Raw genomic sequence first — 20,496 nt, 5'->3', positions numbered from 1 at the left:
TAATTTAAAATGCTTAAGATATGTTGTATTTTTCTTACAGGTGAAGGTGTTTTGGAATTTGAAATTTTGCAGGTGTTACCATTTGATTCCTCAAGAAAATGCATGTCAATTGTACTTAGGCATCCAGTCACAAGAGAGAAAATTTTATATTGTAAAGGGGCAGATTCTACCATTTTGCCTCAGCTTGCTCCATCAGGTAAAATTTCAAATTACACATTACATGAAATTCTCTGGGAATTTAATTTATTTTCATGTTAATTAAATTGTCAGCATGAAGTACAGCACTTTATTCCGTTGTATTGTACAGTGTTCAGTGATCATAGAGATGTATTTCGAAATTGCTCACTATTGTGGCCACAATATGAACATTAATCATTTCTTTGTTTCAGATGATTTTTTGATGCAGCAGATGATCTTTCGAACGCAACAACATCTTAATTCTTATGCCCGCCAAGGTCTTAGAGTCTTAGTAATGGCCAGAAGAACTCTGTCAGATGCTGAATATAATGAATGGCTGATAAAACACGAAGAAGCAGCATTAACAATGGAGAACAGAGAAAGAAGGATAAGAGAGAGTTTTTCCAGGCTGGAAACAAATCTTACATTACTTGGCAAGTACTTTCGTCAATGACTCAAAAGTAGTGTCTCTATTTATATATACACATAATACTATGAACTATATTTTTTCAATAACTTCTTTAGTCATAATCCTAAATTGAAAACTATAAGCATCATTACAATGGTGATAATTTTCATCTGTTGGCCTACACTAAGATTTTCCCAAGAAACTTGACCGAAAATCTTCATGATGACAATCATATCACTAGTCTGGCAATGCTATCACGTTGGTATCATGTCCTCGCATTGTATAGGCTCTTTTCTTATATAAACACTTCTATTTTTTTTAATTCAAGTTATTTGTACAAATGACTGTATTGTTCGTTACTCAGGAGAAGATGAGCAGAAAGACTGTGACCTTCTTGACTATCACTGTTGATTATTATAAACATTGCTCAGAAAAGCATCCTAGTAGCCAGGTTATTACTCGTGCAGGAAACAAGAGTAACAATGTGTATGGAAATTAAAGCTAAGTTGAACAGAAGGAGACCTAATGTTTCCACTTACTGCAGTACAAATATTGCACGTGTTGTCGTACATCTGTTCACATCCCTTCCTCCTCAGTCTACTCTCGTCTTCTCCTGAGTCACCGACAGTATGTTTGTGAGTAGAAAACAAGTGAATTGTGAATTAAACGAAATGTTGGTTAAATGTCAGTATATTATTGTGGTAAGCAAAATATTTTCGGTAGGTATGGCTATCAATAGTATTAATTTGGATCTTAAATAAGAAGTGAGAAAATTGAAGTGTCTTGCTTTGTGTGCCAGTTTTTCTCAATTTTCTAAATAGATCATACATAGTAGAACGACTATAGAGTTTAAGATCTTGAAAATTGTCTGAAAACCTTTGCATCTGTCTTTTGTTTATTCTGTGTTATCTTATTATCTCTGTCCTTTTCAAAGTATGGAGATTTGTCCTATACACTTTGTCTTTAATATCCCTTTGTGGGTAAAAAACACACGTCTGATGTGAGCTTTTAAATAAAAGTATGTATTTTGTTTTTTTTATTTTAATGTAATAATTTTTTATGTAATGATGAGTGACTATCCTAGAGTTTTTTTTTCAACTGTCTTGTGAACTACACGACTGCAATTAAATTACCGCCTAACAGTAATGCTTTAAATTGGGCACATTATATTTTAGAGAATAAGAGATAATTACTAGAATATGTAGGATAAAAAGAAGTATTGTGACAAAAGTTGCACATGTCAATATGTGATATTGTGTTACCTTTTGGGAGAGATGTTCCAGTGTATGTTACTGCAATGCAGCACATGTAACGAGACAAATTAACTATTACAGGAGCCACGGGTATAGAAGATAGACTTCAAGATGGCGTGCCTGAGACCATCAATGCTCTGATCAGTGCTGGGATAGTAGTATGGGTCCTGACAGGAGACAAACCTGAGACGGCTATCAATGTGGCCTATTCTGCAAAACTCTTCTCACCACAAATGGAACTCCTGAAACTGTCGGCACGGTCGAGGGATGCAGCTGAGAGTACAATATTATTCTATCTGGCAGACATTGAAAGGGAGTCACCACCAGATATCGGGTAAATGTAATCTTAATCATTGTCTGATATTTTAAGTTAATGAACTATGTGAAGTCCGTGAATGTCTTCTATTGGCTCTGGCCTCTGCTAGCCTGGCGAAATAAAGAAATTATTTTTGAGTTGGGACACCTGCAAGGCGAGTAAAATAGCGTTATGATGAGTGAGAAATGTCTGACAATTTTTCTTAAGGTACGGTCACACGTCGCTACTTTTGCTGGGCAACTTTTGTACTGCAGCTGCAAAAGTTGCGTGTCGTGTTCACATGTAAGCCAAAAGTAGCACACTGCACGCAACTTTTCGTGCTGCACAACCTGAATACTGCAAAAGTTGCAATTGGAGGTTGTGAGTCTGTTCACACACAAGGTGCTACTTTTGCAGCCGCAGTCTTGGTGCAGGTTTCCATCTCCGTGTTGGCTTCTCAATATACATTTTGTGGTTACGTTCGCATTATTATGAAACTCAAGCGATAGCTTACTTATCTATTATTTGCTTTTGTGCCCTAACTAGTATTCAGAAATTGGCATTATTTTTATTATAAAGCTTTTAAAAGCACCTATATACTTAAATGATAACCAACAGCATATTCACATAATCAATGTTGGCAACTCTCCTGTTTGAAACTACGCTACGGAAAATTAAAAAAAAATTAATTATATTGTCAGCAAATAATACTCAGACTGTGTTGTACATTTAGTAACTGTTACAAACCATTTATTTTCATTGCATCTAACATTAAAATATATCCAAACAGTAAAACTATCATTGGCACATTTGGGTGGCAACACTGGTCGCAACTGCAGCAAAAGTTTCAACAAAACCGATATCAGAAATGCTGCGACTGCAATCCTGAGTACTCTGTTCACACATTGCTACTTCTAAGCTGCGCGCAGCATGAAAAAGTAGCGGGCAGTAAGTTTGGCAGCCACTACTTTTCGGGTTGCACCGTTGTTCACACGTCACAGTACGAAAGTTACGCAGTTTTTTGTATTGCAGCACTGCAAAAGTAGCGACGTGTGACCGTATCTTTAGTTATTATCAGAGCATAGAGAGATTTCCTTCACATATTTTTAATCCAGTACAGACAACCCCATCCCACTCTACTTCCCTTTTAATTGTCCCACATGTAGAATTTTTATCATCATCATCATCATCATCATCATCATCATCATCACCATTACCACCACCACCTCCACCACCACCACCACCACCACCACCACCACCACCACCACCACCACCAATAATCACGAATTAAGCTATAGGCCTCATCTAGTAGTATTTTCTACTGTAACCTTTTGGTTTGTATTCAGCTTCCACTTTTAAATGTTTTTTTCTAGTCCAAAATTGTGTATCCTTCTGTTTTTTCTGAAGGATGACTTTCATTTCAATTTATTTCTGCCTAATCTTGTGTGCCTGTCTCTCTCTTTCTCTCCGTTTTTATATCTTATGCCTTTATTCTAGAGATTTTTTTTAAACTAATTTAGGTCTTAGTGTGTCGTCCAATATTGCTGAATTTTGTAGACATTTTTATGAACAAAGTTTTAAATTTGGTATCATATATTATCATAACCCAGGTAATTAAAATTTTGTTATTTGTTCCTGACAGTTGTTGTTTACTGCGGTTTTGCTTTCTCTTGCATCCTGTACAGAAACAATGTAATTTTTTTATTATGCTGATACCTCCAATCTCAAATCTTTTGCTAAATTTTGTAATGTTTATATTCCCCTCTGTAAATTGTCTCCTGAATTGGCGTTTAAACCTTACCTGATTCAAGAGAAGAGTGTTTTTTTTTTCCATTGTATTTATTAGTGTGATACTGGTACCTCTTATGTAAATTTGGTTCTATTTTGAAATTATTTTATTTAGGTGTTAGATAAGGGACAACCCTTCTGACTCCAGAATAGATTAAACTTTTCTCTGGTATCTGATTGTCTATCCTGACATAAGTTGCTGTTATGTGAACCTGGAAGATTAAAGAACATCTAAAATGGTGTAAATCTACCAGAGGCATGAGACATGCCTAGTCCTTCATAGTAAGAACATCTAAATCTGTAAGAAAGGAACTGCTACCTTTAGGGAGAAACTAACTAAGATGGGTTGTTAATCTTCTAACAGGACACTGTGCATTAAAAAGATACGTCCACAGGATTGATATCTCTGAAGACAAATTCTGCAGATGGTGTCAACTCTATGATGAAACAGCACAGTACTTACTGCGTGACTGTGAAGTCCTAGCTAAAGCTAGATATCTGTACTTCAGCCTGACATTTGCTAAACCAAGTGAATTCCATGACATCCCCAATCAGACAACTGGTTTTCTTCATTAACAACACAGCACTCATTGAATAATAGTTAGAGGATAGACAGCATAATAGTTCAGGAATGGACGCAATGCTAAAGGCTAGTGACCTATCCCTTTCAGTATAATCTAATAATGGATTTCCAATGTTTTTTGTTTTTTTGTGATATGTCAGAATATCGTCTTTAATATTGTCAAAAACTTAGTCCATAAACATTAACTAGGTACTGTATCTAAATTAAAGTCTTTTCTTTTTTTCTCTCAGTACTAACGTGATGAACAACGGACCTATGCAGAATCTGCTTTTCCGAAATCCATTCTGGTACTTTTTGAAATTTTTCTTTGGTTTATTTTATAATGCTTTATCAATTACTACCGTTGTCTAGTATCTGAGTGAGTTGAAGGTGATAATGCCAGTGAAATGAGACCACGGTCCAGTGCCGAAAGTTACCCAGCATTTGCTCTTAATGGGTTGAGGGAAATCCCCGAAAAAAACCTCAATCACGTAACTTGTCCCAACTAGAATTTGAATGCAGGCCCACTCATTCCACGGTCAGACATGCTAACCGTTACTCCACAGTAGTGGATATTATGGTACCCAAAGAAAAAAATATCATACTTGTGTCCCTTTCCCCCATTTAAAATGTTACTATATTATAATCCTTCAAAATATAATGTTTTGGCTGTGTTTGGACCAACACTTAGACATCATGACATAAACTGTAACTTCAATTAATATTGTGCTGTGAAAGTAATGTACTGTGATTAATAACATATTAGTGCTGTTATTATGTTAATAATGACTTAATTCACCCTTGGAATCTTTTTCTTCAGAATGACTGGTGGGGCTCCTGGGTTGAATCAAGTGGGAGTTTTTGCAAGAGCAAATACTTCGCCTGCAGATACTCCTCCACAACATCAGAGAGTACCCGCACGTTCAAACAAAAAGAGAGCACTGGTTGTTGATGGTAAAACACTCACGTAAGTTTCTAAACACATGATTAATTAACGTAACAATAGTTGTTGCCAATTATTATTTATAGTGTCATTCAGATAAGAGTCACTAGCATCTCTTAGTTTGGCTTTTGAATTATCTTTAATTAACCAAATTTACAAATTCTTAATAGTCTTTACTTGACTTACTTATTACTTCCTTGGAGAGAGAATTATAAGCGTTTCTGATATTGTTTAAACCAACCCTGGGCCACAAGCTTGAAACGGTGGAACCAAAAAGGTGTACTAGTATGGCCGTCAAATTACCCATAGTTCATCTCTTTGTCTGGTGTGTTTATCAGCTGTTTTGTTCATATTATTACGATTACAAATTGTTCCATGTTGTTTTGAATATTTCAAAAGTGTAATCAAGTTCACCAAGTGTTATTTTTTTTAAATAAGCTAATATTCTGCTCGGCTCAACTGTAGAATATGTCCGTTGATATGTCCCCCTATACTTTAACATGTGAAGGAGTGCCAACATCCTTCTTGATAAAAGAAAGAACGTGGAAATGAAAAGTTCAGTCCATGTCACAACCGTAACACTTTTAATAAATATACACTGAAATTTACATTGATATAATAATCTGCTAATACTCCTGTTACCTCCACATCCATTCTAAACCGTTTATGTATGACTGAAACCGAAAGTAGCAATTGAATATTTGGCGATTGGCAGTATTTCACGGAGGATTATGGGGCATAGAAGGTGTAGTTTGACGTCATATCCATCGCACCGACTATCAAGCATATTTGCTTGGAGTGCTCCCTCCTTTCTTTTTATCCTCTCAGGTTTAAACATACTGTTATTTCACATACTGTTAGTGATCATTGTTAGTATAACTCCATACTCTGTTGAGATATTGTTGTTGTAACAAAAGAGAGTACTAACTGACTGCGAAATAAATCTTAAAACAACTGTGAGGATTCGTAGATTGTTCTTACACCCTTTATGTTATAAAGTCTGAATTGTATTCTTGTACTCGGTGTTCAATTTAGAATGGGACTTCCAGTGCTTGTTTCTGTATATTTATGAAATCATCATCACGGATCAATTTTATTTTAATTCTTGAGCCATAGATAAACAATGTAGGCCATGTCTGTTGTTGACATTGAGTATTTTTCTTTTGTTTTGTAATCTTCATCTTATTAAGAAATAAATATCATGTATACAACCAAATTGGATTTAATTACAATAGAACATTGCAGATGTATTCTTGAAACTTCCGCACAGGAGTTTCAGTCGGAGAACAATATTGTTATGAACTTAGAATGTTGATCATTGCGTGAATGAATTTCTGCCCAGTTGGCCACAATTCCAACAACTTCGACAAAAACTTCTCAAAACTGTTAACAAGTAAATTCGATATTTTCTTTTTACATGTCAAAAAATACATGTTTTTAAAAACGGACATAATTGAAAAAATTGAAACACAAAGTGGTAAACCGAGACATTCCCAATTAATATTACTTACTAAATCAATAAAATCTTTTGACAGATATTAAATCAAATTAATTAAAATAAAAATCCCTAAAATTTAATATCTCTAATCCTGTAATTGTGAATGTTTTTCATTAAATTCTATCAATAAAATTGAATGGCTATTTTTTAAACCTAATTTATATGGTCTAAATCTGCTGTCTTTAATATGTCACGCCAGTAATAAAAACACGTATGGGTGAATCCAGAAATGCATATAGAGTGTTAGTTGTGAGGGAAAAAGACCTTTGGGAAAGCCGAGACGTAGATGGAAGGATAATATTAAAATGGATTTGAGGGCGGTGGGATATGATGATAGAGACTGGATTAATCTTGCACAGGATAGGGACCGATGGTGGACTTCTATGAGGGCGGCAATGAACCTCTGGTTTCCTTAAAAATCATAAGTAAATAAGTAATAAAAACATACAACTCTTGCATACTGTAGAATTCCTCGTATCCAGCAACTGTGGGACAACTCCAGTGCTGAATAATTGGAAAATACGTTTATAGGTTATTTAAAGACACACTGTACAGCACAAATATTTTTTCCATGTTTATTTTTAGTACTGAATACGGTAATATACATTCATCAATTCATAATTATTGTAATACAGTAATACATAATAGCGTAAAATATACTAAATGTTTTCGTAAACTTATGACAATTTTAAATGGCGGTCCTGTGAGTCATGTGACGTGAAGAGCAGTGTAGCCAGTGTCGCAACTATCAAGACTATGAAGTAGCGCTCGATGATTTGAGTGTAAGAACATTTCCCTTGCATTTCGCGGAATCCATTGTGCAACAGCAGCACTTAGCGGTAATAGTCATGATATTATCCATCACTCGAATGAAATTTTTACGCGGTGTAGGAACAGAGAATTTCACACTTTCCTATTTATGCTCATCCAACACCCCTTTGAAATGGGCGAGTTCAAATGTTAAATTGAAAGATATTATCTCTGCGTATTGTTTGCAAGGTCCAAGTGACAGTTACTGATGCTACCCTCTACTCCAGGGACATAACAATTTTTTTGTCTATGTTTTCATGTGTGAACAGCGTAAAGAGTAAACACAATATGCGGCATGTGCAATCTATGAAAACCACTCACATCTTAGTCAGACTCTTCTCTTTCGCATGAATGACTCCTTTTTTTTTTTTTGGCCTAGTCAGAAGTGTCGTTGTTTTGGTATTGCCGGTTATTTTGGTGCCGGATACGAGGGATTTTACTGTAGTTGCATGAATTTTAGGCATTCACGGTGATTGTGATAAGAAGTAGGCTTTTGAGTATTCTACTGTGTCCTGGAACTGGATATTTCCTATGTTTCGGAACTACATACAGGTTCCATCATAAGGACAAGTAGACGATCCCTCTGGTCTTACCTATTTGTCCTGAAGGCAAGTAGGCAATCCCTCTGGTCTTACATTTGATATATGCGCTGATGATGGAACCTGTATGTAGTTCGGAAAATTTGGAAATATCAAGTTCCAGGACACTGTCGAATACATAAAAGTCTAATTCTGATCTCGAATAATTCTTTGTAACAATGGAAACACTTGCAGGAACGAATACTATCTTTGGTTAGGCTTGGTAAACAAACCTGTGATGTCGCGAATGTAAAAACAAGTGCCAGAAGCTTCCATTCAAAATTGAACACCAGGTATAAATACTGTGCACTGAAGTCATTTGTTATGTATGATTTGAGTCTTTCACAGTGTTCAACACGATGCGAATTTTTTTTTAATATTTGCACTCTTTCATAGATGTAGAGACATCTAAGTCCAGTCCTGAAGAGTAGCTCTAGACAATGACCAAACAGATGGACCCACCTTACCCGGGTGGATGGAGCTGACACATAGCTCTGAAACGTTAGATACCTATCTATGTATTACATGGTGCAAGCACACAGAAATCTCGCACTGCAGCCACCAATATCTGTAATGATAAAAGTCTTCACATTAATAAGCACTAAAAGCTTTAAATAATAGAATACTGGTAAACCTCTTTAAGCCTTAGTCTTCCTATTATTTATACAGATCTATATTTTATTGTTATATCCCTGTGTGTATACTGTAAATTTATTCTGTATTGATCTCTATTTTAGGTACATTCTAGATCAGCGATCAAATCTTCAGAAACCATTTCTACAGTTGACTCGGTATTGCAGTTCTGTTCTTTGCTGTCGAGCTACTCCCTTACAGAAGGCCTACATTGTGAGAGTGGTGAAGCAGCAACTTAAAATGAGAACGCTAGCAATAGGTATGTAAGTCTTACAGAGGCATTGCTACTGTGACCTGGAAAGTTCTCTAATGGATACTTTTTCAACATTAACCCTTCTTCCTATTATCAACAACTTTTGTTTGTTAATTTATTCTTAAATAATTTCTACAAGATGATTCATTTGCATAAAGATGCGTCATCACACCATAAAGATGTATGAGGTACAGGTTTGCCTTCTGTGAGTGGGTTTGTTATCGTCTTTTCATCAAATGCAGGGGGGAAAAAAATAATAATAATATTTTTTTTTATTGATAAGAAGTTGAAAGAACCCAGAACCATTCAGAAAGCTCTGTTGATATTTCGATTTTCTAACGCTGTGAGTACTGCAGTTAGCTGGTGTTACCTTTTCTCTGGCTTCATATTATTATTAAAAAAGTAATTTTATGTTTGCCACTATCAGTTAGTGTAGTATCTTCTCTACTACTACTACTACGATGGCATCACAGCCCAAAGTCGAGCCTTAGCCTCCTCAATTTTCTTCCTCCAACTGTCCCTGTCCTGTGCTAATCTCTTCCAGGCAGTTGTTCCGAGATAGTCCTGAGAATCAATTGTTACCGCATCTATCCATCTATTTTTGGGTCTTCCAATTGGTCTTTTACCATGTATTTTCCCTTCTAAGATCTTCTTTGGTATTCTGTTCCCTTCCATCCGATAGACTTGTCCAGCCCATTCAGGCCTCCTTAATTTGATGAAAGTAACAATATCAAAACTTCTATATAATTAGTCTTCAATTGAGGCTTCTCAACAAGTAGTTTTTTACAGTTGTGGAGGTGTCAGCCCCACGAATCAACCCCCAACCTGGAGGACCAGGTCTCTGTATTTATGTCCCCCAGAGACAGGGTGACCCAGGCTCTGGGTGCTTATTTGATCACCTTTTACGATCTGTATGAGCTCACAGTGGAACTATTCTCTTTCCCGGTCACCACAGGGAAAGTATCTTCTCTGTCGCAGGTATATTCTAGAAATTCTGATACTGAGATAAATCCTTTCCTGCTACCTCGAATCGAACTTGTATCCTTGTAATCTATAGCTAGTCCCTAAACATAATGAGCTATTTTTGGCTCTGTTACTTATTGTATCTATATATTTTTAATTTCAGTAATGCTAATCTACTTTTTGATTTCTGATATTGGAATCTGTATCATAATTTGTAGGCAGTCCCTCGATCTCTACCAAATGATCTAAATTGGCTCTTTGTTTAGCAGTTTAAAAATTTTTGCTGAGTTTGTTATTGGCTCCAGGTTATACAGGGCGGGCAAAATAAAACTGGCCCGCAGAAAATATATATGAAATATATGAATTTATATGTATAACACTAACGCGGAAATGACCCTGACAATGAAGGAAATTGTGATTTCGATGCAACATTGGGTTGCTGTCATATGTCCGTGCATGCGCATCTCCCGTATGCTCTGTCCCGAAATTCGCTGTGTCATTACGTTGGAGTGAGTGAGAGGAGCAGACGTGTTTAGTGGCCAGTTGAATGCAACACAAAATGGTGCTCACGATAAAACAACGCGTGTTCATTGTCGAGTATTATGCGAAGCACAATTCATGGAAAAGGTGTGCGGAACTGTTTGCGGAAGAGTTCCAGGCTGGATGTGTTTTGGTAAAACCTCCAGCAAAGGCTGCAATGCAAAACTTAGTGGCAAAATGGCGTGAAACAGACTATGTAGCCAATAAAAAACCATAACTATCTGAAAAGAATTCGAACACCAGAAAACATTACTCGAGTGGAGGAAAACCTGGAACGAGGTCTGACGAAATCGCAACGCAGTTTATCTGTGCAAGTGGGAATTAAGAGAACGTCGTGTCAAAACATTATCAAAAAGGACCTGCATCTGTATCCTTACAAATTTACTGTTGTGCTTTCGTTAAAGCATCCAGACGAACCTTTGCGTGTTGAGTTCTGCCGGTAGTTTCTGAGTGAAGTGAAGTCAGGACTTTTGGATCCTCATATTTTCCAGGTCAGTTTTATTTTGCCCACCCTGTAGTACTCGAAAGGAAGAATAAAAAAGTATCAGTTCATTTTTCAAATATATTATGTGAATTCTGGAATGGGAAAGCTTTGTCTTTGGACAGATCCTGTGTCTTTGTAAGAATTTTACCTAAGTATAACAAACTATAAATCTTACATTTGCAGGTGATGGTGCAAATGATGTGTCTATGATACAGACAGCAGACGTGGGAGTTGGAATCTCTGGCCAGGAAGGAATGCAGGCTGTGATGGCATCAGACTTTGCACTCTCGAGGTTCAAGTATCTTGAGAGGTTCCTTCTGGTTCATGGCCACTGGTGTTATGACCGACTCTCACGAATGGTGCTGTATTTCTTCTATAAGAACGCTGTGAGTTAATTTATGATATTTCTTATACGATACACTTTGCTTGTACTGCAAGCCTGTACAGTTCTTAATTTCATGTAAAGAATATAACTGAGAAAATCTCTATATGAGTTTAAAGTGTGATTAACATCTTATAAACTATAATGTAGAATTTTACTTGTCTTTGCCACCAGCTCTTTAAAAATAAATGAGAAACAATATAGAAACTGACATAATATGATGAGTTGATGATGTCCCTACCTTTAAGAATAATGACAACTAGCATGGACTGTTTCTCCTGACAGCAGTACCCTTATAGTGAACACATTAGTCATAGAGATACAAACACGTCTTTTAATTATATGACTGTATTGATTAATTTCTGAAGCCTTCCAATCGACTTGTTTCTGCAGTGATTTTTAAACTTTCGTTACGTATAATGTTTTTATTTCAAGAAAAGCATATGCAATAATTCTCTCTTATCTGTGGAATCTGTATCCGCTGTTTTAGTTACCCACAGTTAACCTCGGCAACATTTTCTTTTTATGTATTTTAGCACTTAGCGTCTTAATATGAAGAGAAATGTAGAATTTAGCCGCACTCTGTATTGATGGACTGAGATAATATCAAGCAACAACACTGTCCTTAGTGGCGTTACCCTTACTATTTATTTTTCACTATCCTGACACATACTGCAGTAGCAACCTACCAACAGAGTATTTATAGGGTTGCTATTATCTACGATAGGTTTCGGAACACATCCCCCACAAATACAGGGGGATTACTGAATGTATTTGTACAAATTAATCTCATATATGCTCACATTTATCATCAGTATTATCATCAGGATAATCCTTTATTAGGGAGTAATTTTTAGTTACTTCATTGATGTTATATTTTTGGTAACCTTGAAGTCTTCATTGGTTGAATATGAGATATCCAATTGACCATCAAACTTTCACGTTTATAATAATAATAATAATAATAATAATAATAATAAATAATAATATAAAAAATCTTATCTAAATTTTCTTGAAAATCATCTCGATACACACAATAATAGAGTAGTTTTTCTCGGCGATTTTAATACTCCTGGTATGAATTGGTCATCTGGTTGTTGTGCTAATAACATCCATTACTACTCCAAAATTAAGGCTCAAGAGTCATTTCATCTTCTTGCTTTCTTGGATTGAAACAAGTAAATACAGTTAATAACAAAAACTTACTTGATCTTGTATTTACAAATTTAACCGAGACTGAGGTCAATCTGGCCACTCACTCGCTAGTCTTGCAGGATTACTATCATCCTCCCTTAACAATAACTCTTGAAGTCACACTAAATTTTTCTCTCCAGAATCAACAAAATTCTTTCCCAAATTATTCTCAAGGTGATTACTTGAATTTATATTGGAGTCTATATAATTACGATTGGTCCTGTGTTTACCAAGCTGCTGATGTTAATGATGCAGCTAGCTCACTATGTTCAGTAGTTAATAGTGTCATATCCCAGGCAGTTCCTGTCACTCGAGTCAAAAGGTCAAGTTATCCACAATGGTTTTCTAACACCCTACGTAAACTTATTAGAAAGAAAGACCATGCACATAAAAAAAATATAAAAAATTCAAAACCGAATTTTATTATCAAGCATTTTCCTACTATAGAAAACTTGTGAAATCTAAAATTAAATCGGATAAATTATCATGGCTTCAAAATATTAATGAAAATCTTAAAACGGAACCAAAAAAGTTTTGGAAATATGTTGAATCATTTTGGAAGACAGATAATTATCCCTCTGAATTAATTCTTAACGATAAACACATCACAAATCAATTAGACATTGTCAATGCTTTTGCTGATCACTTCAGATCTGTTCAGACTAAACACAGCCATACATATGAAAACATTATTACGAATATAACAGACTCATTACCTATACCTAAAGTAACACATGATGACGTGTGTAAAGCAATTAAAAAACTGAAACCAACAAAAACAACTGGCACTGACGGTATTCCAAATTTTATAATTAAAGGATGCTGTAATATATTTATTCCTCTTTTAGCCCACATATTTAATATTAGTTTGAAAAATGGTGAATTTCCCTCACTATGGAAACAAGCTGCAATTGTTCCTATATTTAAAACCGGAAAAAGAAATGATGTCAGAAACTACAGACCAATCTCGATCCTAAATAACTTTTCAAAAATTTTTGAAACCATTATTCACAGACATATATCGTTTTATGTGAAAAACAAGCTCAATTCTTCACAACATGGATTTACTAAAACTAAATCCACTGTCACTAACCTGGTCACATATCTAAATCAAATTGTACCAATAATTGAAACGCAGGGACAAACTGATTCAATATATTTTGATTTCAGCAAAGCTTTTGATGTAGTTCCGCACTATATCCTTCTTCATAAGTTAGGAAATATTGGCCTTTCTGTAAGCTACATAAAGTGGTTCGAAAATCATTTAAGTAATAGAGTTTCATGTGTAAGACTGTTTAATATACACTCTTATTCTTATAATATAAATTGCGGAGTCCCGCAGGTATCTACTTTAGGACCTCTCCTATTTATTATATTCATAGATGATATATGTAAAAGAATAAGTTCTGACTGTTTATTATTTGCAGACGATTTAAAAATTTTTCGTACAATCAAAAGTAGTACTGACTGTCAGTCACTTCAATGTGACATTAATTCAGTCGCTAAATGGTCGGAAGAAAATGGTATGAAAATTAACGTATCCAAAACTAATGTAATAACCTCTTCTAGAAAAACTTCTTCACTGAAATTTAATTATTATCTAAATAATGTACTAATTAACAGAACGGATTGCGTAAAAGATTTGGGAATATTCTTTGACAGTAAATTGTATTTTCATAGCCACGTTGATTACATTTACAATCACGCAATCAGAATGCTAGGAATAATACGGTCAATAACTTATTCTTTTTCCACGCCCGATTCTCTTTTAATGCTATACTATACATTGGTGCGATCGAAACTCGAATATGCATCTGTAGTTTGGAACTCGATTACAACTATGGACTCGGCTAAATTAGAAAATATACAAAGAAAATTTATATCCTTATGTTCATTCAGATTTCTGCCCATTAATTCCGGGTATAGTTATGAGAGAAAATGTGAATATTTTAATTGTCAAAATCTATATGCTAGACGCCATGAGCTAGATTATCTGTTCTTTTGTAAAGTCCTCAAAGGTGATATATCCTGTGACTCTTTCTTAATCAATATTACCTTACGTATTCCAACAAAAGATATGAGAGCCCACAAACTTTTCTACATTATAAATTCGAAATTTCTTTCACCAGTCTCCAGATGCATTAAAAATGCCAACATGCATAGCTGCGAATTTGACCCCTTCAATGTATAGACTTAGTTTGCTCTTGGCAACGATTTATCATTTATGTATTCTTTTAGGCATTATACTCAGTTATCATTGTCTCATAGTATTCTTAGTTATCCATTCATCTTCATTATTGTAATTAATTGTAATTATATTTATGTGTAATAATTATTTTTGTTTTATGTTTTTGTTATATTTGTGCTGAACTGTAATTGGCCACTGGCTGTTGTACAGCACATTAAATAAATATAAATAAATAAAATATAAAATAAATAAATTATTATTATTATTATTATTATTATTATTATTGTTGTTGTTGTTGTTGTTGTTGTTGGAGAAATTTGAGGTATTCTGTGGAATAACAACTTCATATACGTTAAGTCGTTTTTTCATTTCCAACATATATATTTTGTTTACTAATGGTGGGTACTTGAATGTTCATCATTCACCCATTTGAAGCCAGACCAATTTACCAACAGAGTCGTTGGAGACTATAGGAGACTGGTCTACATTATACCCGCAATGAGATTATGATTGAGATTTGTTGGGATGTCACAAGTGAACTGGAACTCCTGAAGAAAACCTCTGTGTTATCTGGACCACAGGCTTGCCCAACACAAGTTATAAATTGGGAGTAACCAGGGCTCGAACTCGTTTCCAGCATATATTGAATCTTTAATAACACATCTTTCTTCTGAAAAAATATTTGCCTCCAACAAACACAACATCCTCTCGAAATATTTGAATGTCGTTCTGAACAAGGCTGTTGTACCAGATTTGAATATTTGATGCTCGGTATCTTCAAATTCAAGATTTTGTAGTGAATTTCTTGTTCCAGAGAATGCCTCAATTTTAAGACAAATAAAGAATCTTTTCGAAAAGGTGTCTGTTACAATTCCATAGACAAACCATGAATGAAATTTACCAGAAATGTGCACCTTCAGTGCCTGCAAAACGCGGTTTCAAAGATTCATGTTAATGGTATGTTCGTAATTTTCATAGCTAAGAAATATGTTCCAAAGTAAGTATTATGTTTTTTCCATATTGTGAGCATGAATCTGCATTATATATTAAGATAACTATGTTCACTTGTCATTCCTTCAGAATGAAGAATTATTGGTGTATGTTTAAAGATCTGTAACTCAGCATCATTTTTTAATCGTGTGATCTTGATAAAGCACTGATAATGTCAATTTTATTAAAGACATCTGTCTTTCGTAGTGTTATTTCGTAGATAATTCACTGAGTAATATGAAGTCTAAGAAATATGCTTCATGAGATGTGAGGTTAATGTTGTCATAATTTATATGCAATAAATTTACATAAGTAGCAACTAACGTATTTCCATTGTTTACCTGTTATCTTCTCTTTTACATCGTTCATTCTATTGAAGTCCATGGAAATAACATGTACGTGTATCACTGCTGAACTATTATTTAATGTGTCTGATAAAAATATTGATTCTAGGAGACAAATCTCACACACTGATTGTTTTAAAAAATAATAACGAAATTACCTTGGTTTTTCTTAATGTTTTAAGTCGATAATTAATAATGTTCTACCAACTACTATTTAGCATCTGTGGAAGTTGTGATAGAAAAATAGTATTTTCATTGTGGGTTACCTGACATTCACCCTTAGAGTTGGGGAAATCTAGAAAAAAAAATCCAACTAATAAGACCCAATGGAATTCAAATCCTCGAGCTCAATCTCTGCTGCTGCTGCTATTGCTACTATTATTACCACTACTGCTACTAGTGCTGCTGCTGCCGCCGCCTCCGCCGCCGCGGCTGCTGCTGCTGCTTGCGAGCCAGGTGTAAATTATGTCCAAAAATAAAATGGGGAAAATGGTGGCACAAGTTGTAATTGTAATTATAATTTTAAATTGAAATATTATCCAAAAACACATTTAACCACATTGATGATGTGTTATTCTTTCCTCTTAGAAATGACTACAGATTTTACTCTATTCTTAATTATGAGGGTATTTTGTAACTGTTCTGTCTTATATTATACGAGTATTATTTCTCTTCACAGACTTTTGTATTTCTCATCTTTTGGTACCAGCTGTACTGTGGGTTTTCTGGATCAGTGATGATTGATGAAATGTACCTGATGTTATATAACCTGATGTTTACATCCCTTCCACCACTTGCCATAGGTAAGAAAACAGTGCATCTTCTTCCCCTTTTCCCAATTTAGAATAAATTATTTTCTGTCAGCTCAGAGTTAAAATAGTTATAACTCCTTGTAGATATCGTAAACCACGACTTTTTGTTCGGGATAACTCATTAAAACATTTCTCATTTTTATGTTTGTACCCATGTTGTTTGAAATTCATTTTGTACAGTACATAATACAGAATCATGAAATAAATTGCAAGTATCTATGTGTTATATGTATTGAGTGATGGAGGAAGATTCAGACTTCGTTTATTATTATTATTATTATTATTATTATTATTATTATTATTATTATTATTATAGTTATTATTATTATAGTTATTATTACAGTTATTATTTCACTAAGCATCATGGTTATCATTCTCGCCTTGTATTCAAAAGTTCAGATTTCGATCATGACTGGGCTTTATCCAAGTTCCACCAGGTGAATGCTGGAAAAAACATACACGCACGGACGCGCGCGCACACACACACACACACACACACACACACACACACACACACACACACACACACACGTACATACGTGTTCTGCCAAATGGCAAGTCTTTCACTGCAAATCCAACATTCTCCAATCTTTCCTATTTTCTGCCTTCCTATTTATGCATATGATCCATATATCTTAATGTTGTCTATTATTTCATATCTTCTTCTGTCCCGAACTCTTCTTCCGTTCACCATTCCTTTCAGTGCATCCTTCAGTAGGCAGTTTCTTCTCAGGCAGTGACCCAACTAATCCCTTTTCCTCTTCCTGATCAGTTTCAGCGTCATTCTTTCTTCACCCATTCATTCCAACCCAGTTTCATTTCTTATTGTCTGTCCATTTCACATGCTCCATCCTTCTCCATATCCACATTTCAAATGCTTCTATTCGCTTCTCTTCACTTCGTTCAATGTCCATGTTTCTGCTCCATACAATAACACACTCCACACAAAGCACTTCACAAGTCTCTTTCTTTGTTCTTTTTTCCAGAGGTCCTCAGAAGATGGTTTTTTTTTTTCTATTAAAAACTTCCTTTGCCATTACTATCTTCCTTATGACTTCCTGGCAGCAGCTCATGTTACTGCTTATAGTACACCCCAAGTATTTGAAAAAGATTACTCATGTCTTCATGTGTGATAGAATTTTCAGTATCCCATCCTATAATTAATAATGTAAATGAGTAGACTATTTTTTGGTATTAGTGCTGCTCATAGGAATCAGCATATCCAAGATATTTATGTATTGACTTTCATGGCTTCTACCACTTTGTGCACTGGCCTGATGTCTAAGCGGTGAGGGGTTGCCTCACTGTAATTCACTACAAAAATATCAGTTCAAGGAGGCATGCTTAGCATAGCATAACGTAATACACATACAAATACACTATTATATACACAAATTAAATAAACACAAAAGAAGCAGGAAATATATGCTTTTAGAAGCACAAAATAGGCATACATGTTCCTTACTCAGAGAGAACGTCTGATGTTTTTTGGAAATGCGGTAGCATGGATGGAGTGCAGTTCTATGCATGTGCATAGTCTTTATTTTCTGTCTTTCACCATTCATCTCTCTCAAACACTGAACAGTCGGAGAAAGCACAGATGAAGTGTCAGAAGTGTACATAATTATATTCTCATTATTTTATGTAACTTTTTCCTTAGGTGTATATGACCAAGATGCGCCAGAAGAATTGCTGTTAGCGAGAGCTAACCTCTATAGACAAGGTCGTCTAGGATTAGTGTATAAACCTCACTCATTCTGGATCACAATGGCGGATTCACTGTACCAGAGTATTGTTATATTCTTCCTAGCAGAAGGGGTAAGTGACATACCAAGCGTCACTTCACTTTATCACAATAGCTGCAACACTTTATTATCACATGCACTAGTGCAGATGCCTATTCAGTAATAAGAGAATGAATAAATTTGACTGTTAATATTTCAGTGCACTTAGATTCCTGTTTTTTTTAATCAACAATGACGCATTTAATAATAAATTATGCAGAGTTTCCAGCCGAGACATGCACATTAGGATTCTTGCATGGCCAGCATAGGCTGTATTCTTATTATTGTGTACTTTTTTTTATTTTTACTCATATGACTTTGATTAATTTTATTATAGCATGCACATGATTGTATTTTTATTTCATAATGAATACTAACCTGTGTTACAGAAGTTGTTCAGACTGGTATCCATTGTCACTACATCTTCAGATGAAATTGTTATTTACATGCTAAAGTTCAATTTTTGTAATACTTCCAATTTCTCTTCTTACTTTTCTCTAAGTTCGTACATAAAAATTCAGTGTTCCAGTGTGAACTTGTGGGGATGTATCAATGACCTACCATACTATTTAATGAATACATATTTTCACTTGCACTTTAAAATGTAGTATGATTCAGCGAATGTCTAGGTTATCACTCCACAATGCAAACATGCCTGATGCACGCGTTACAGGCCAGGAGCCAAGTTGTACACACTGTAACTTCAACTGGAATTATTACATATTGTAGTACTCATTTTACTGATTGTACAATTGAATGGCTGCCTAGAATAACGTTGTAATTCCGTTTTTGACCAAACTGAGTTTTCGGCTGAAAAATATTGTATTGCACATCTTGCATCATGTGCTACCATCATCTTGCTGATATTCACAGTACCGTACCTCAAGAGCTGTAGTATTTTGATTGTGTTGCTGAGCTGAATAACGTAACACAAATAAAATGGCGGACAATCATACTTGTACATGGGTAGAGGTTATTGCCAATGCAAGGCCAACCAAACCATTTGAGGTTATTCATATGGAACAAGAATACTTTAGGGATATAGAGATAGCAGAGCAAACAAGAAGTATCCAAACCTTAAGATAACAACAGTTGGCTGGTTTCAGTTCAGTTCTGACGATCCTATGTCTCTGAAAATGCGGAAATTCCATGATATATTGTTACCATGGACAGTGTATTCTCTTAATAAAAAATAAAAAAAAAAAAAAAAAAAAAGGAAAAAAAAGAAAAACAAGCGTCCAAAAAAAATAAGACAGTAAATCATATTTCACAAAATAACTTACCTCGTATTTATCATGGCCCTATTCCAATCACAAAAGAGAAAAAAAAAAGCTCTGATTGCAATGTCAAGTTTTCTTCCTCTTGGTCATGGTTACTCTGAATTCTACCATGACCTAATAACAGAATAAAGAAAAAAAAAAAGATTCTTGTGTGTTATATTTATATTGTATGCCTAAACATATAGGCCTAATCTAAGTCGTGTAATTTGTTTCAAGTTTTTATGATATAAATTTGTCATTATTATTATTATTATTATTATTATTATTATTATTATTATTATTATTATTATTATTATTACTATATGTACTCAAATGTAACAACCATAAAGAATTTAC

At 34.8% G+C, this 20,496-nt stretch overlaps 1 protein-coding gene across 3 annotated transcripts in view; it reads left to right on the top strand.

Annotated features, from left to right (window-relative positions):
• The window catches only part of LOC138696524 (phospholipid-transporting ATPase VD), a 346,689-nt gene that overhangs the window by 301,581 nt on the left and 24,612 nt on the right, over positions 1 to 20,496 (top strand). For all 3 annotated transcript variants that reach the window (XM_069821610.1, XM_069821608.1, XM_069821609.1), the window contains exons 10-17: positions 41 to 196; positions 390 to 611; positions 1,921 to 2,173; positions 5,305 to 5,451; positions 9,051 to 9,205; positions 11,370 to 11,572; positions 16,964 to 17,087; positions 18,757 to 18,914. In XM_069821610.1, coding sequence (XP_069677711.1) covers positions 41 to 196; positions 390 to 611; positions 1,921 to 2,173; positions 5,305 to 5,451; positions 9,051 to 9,205; positions 11,370 to 11,572; positions 16,964 to 17,087; positions 18,757 to 18,914 — 1,418 coding nt within the window. The remainder of the gene's footprint in view (positions 1 to 40; positions 197 to 389; positions 612 to 1,920; positions 2,174 to 5,304; positions 5,452 to 9,050; positions 9,206 to 11,369; positions 11,573 to 16,963; positions 17,088 to 18,756; positions 18,915 to 20,496) is intronic.

The sequence above is a fragment of the Periplaneta americana genome, chromosome 3 (assembly GCF_040183065.1).
Source record: "Periplaneta americana isolate PAMFEO1 chromosome 3, P.americana_PAMFEO1_priV1, whole genome shotgun sequence".
In the NCBI taxonomy this organism is placed as follows: Eukaryota; Metazoa; Arthropoda; class Insecta; order Blattodea; family Blattidae; genus Periplaneta; species Periplaneta americana.
This window is presented reverse-complemented; position numbering and strand designations above follow the sequence as displayed.